The following is a 587-nucleotide window of genomic DNA, read 5'->3' as shown; positions in this document are numbered from 1 at the left end:
TGTGTGTGTGTGTGTGTGTGTGTGTGTGGAGGTTACAGAGTTTTCCAAGTGTTCCCAGACGTAAGTCATGCAGGTTTTGGGCCGCAGAGCTGAAATCAAACACATTTATCTCAGTATCGCTGCTTTCCGTGTCTCCGTCCGTCCGTCATGCAGGTTTTGGGCCGCAGAGCTGAAATCAAACACATTCATGACTTATTCTGAAAATTAAACACGCAGGTTTTCTGTGATATGCTTAGGAAGTCATTATATTAGCTTCATATAAAACAACAGCAGTGCATGCATGTCCTCATTAAGAGAATTAAACGTGCGTGTAATGATTGTCAGCACCTGGGTCAGCTGTCTGTTTCTTCTTGTGCTGGTGAATGATCTGGTTCTCATTGGTCAGTTTCACATCCTGGTACTCCACATGGTTGCTAATAATGACAGATAATGAGTTTCACTGACGCAGACGCTTGTTTACATGAACACAAAACACATCATGGGACAAAAATGCAGACTGGAAGTGAACCGTAGGCTAGAAGGATGAATATGAGAGTGATTACAGCTTCTCATACAGTATCATCTATACACACACACACACACACACA

At 42.8% G+C, this 587-nt stretch overlaps 1 protein-coding gene across 1 annotated transcript in view; it reads right to left on the bottom strand.

The window, feature by feature from the left end:
• Positions 1–103: 103 nt before the first annotated feature.
• LOC109109868 (katanin-interacting protein-like) overlaps positions 104–587 on the bottom strand; it is a 22,639-nt gene continuing 22,155 nt past the window's right edge. Inside the window, 2 exon segments of the mRNA XM_042714826.1 lie at positions 104–169; positions 328–413. Of these exon segments, the coding sequence (XP_042570760.1) occupies positions 111–169; positions 328–413 (145 nt within the window). The 3' untranslated portion in view covers positions 104–110.

This window comes from Cyprinus carpio, chromosome A24 (assembly GCF_018340385.1).
Source record: "Cyprinus carpio isolate SPL01 chromosome A24, ASM1834038v1, whole genome shotgun sequence".
NCBI classification, from domain to species: Eukaryota; Metazoa; Chordata; class Actinopteri; order Cypriniformes; family Cyprinidae; genus Cyprinus; species Cyprinus carpio.
This window is presented reverse-complemented; position numbering and strand designations above follow the sequence as displayed.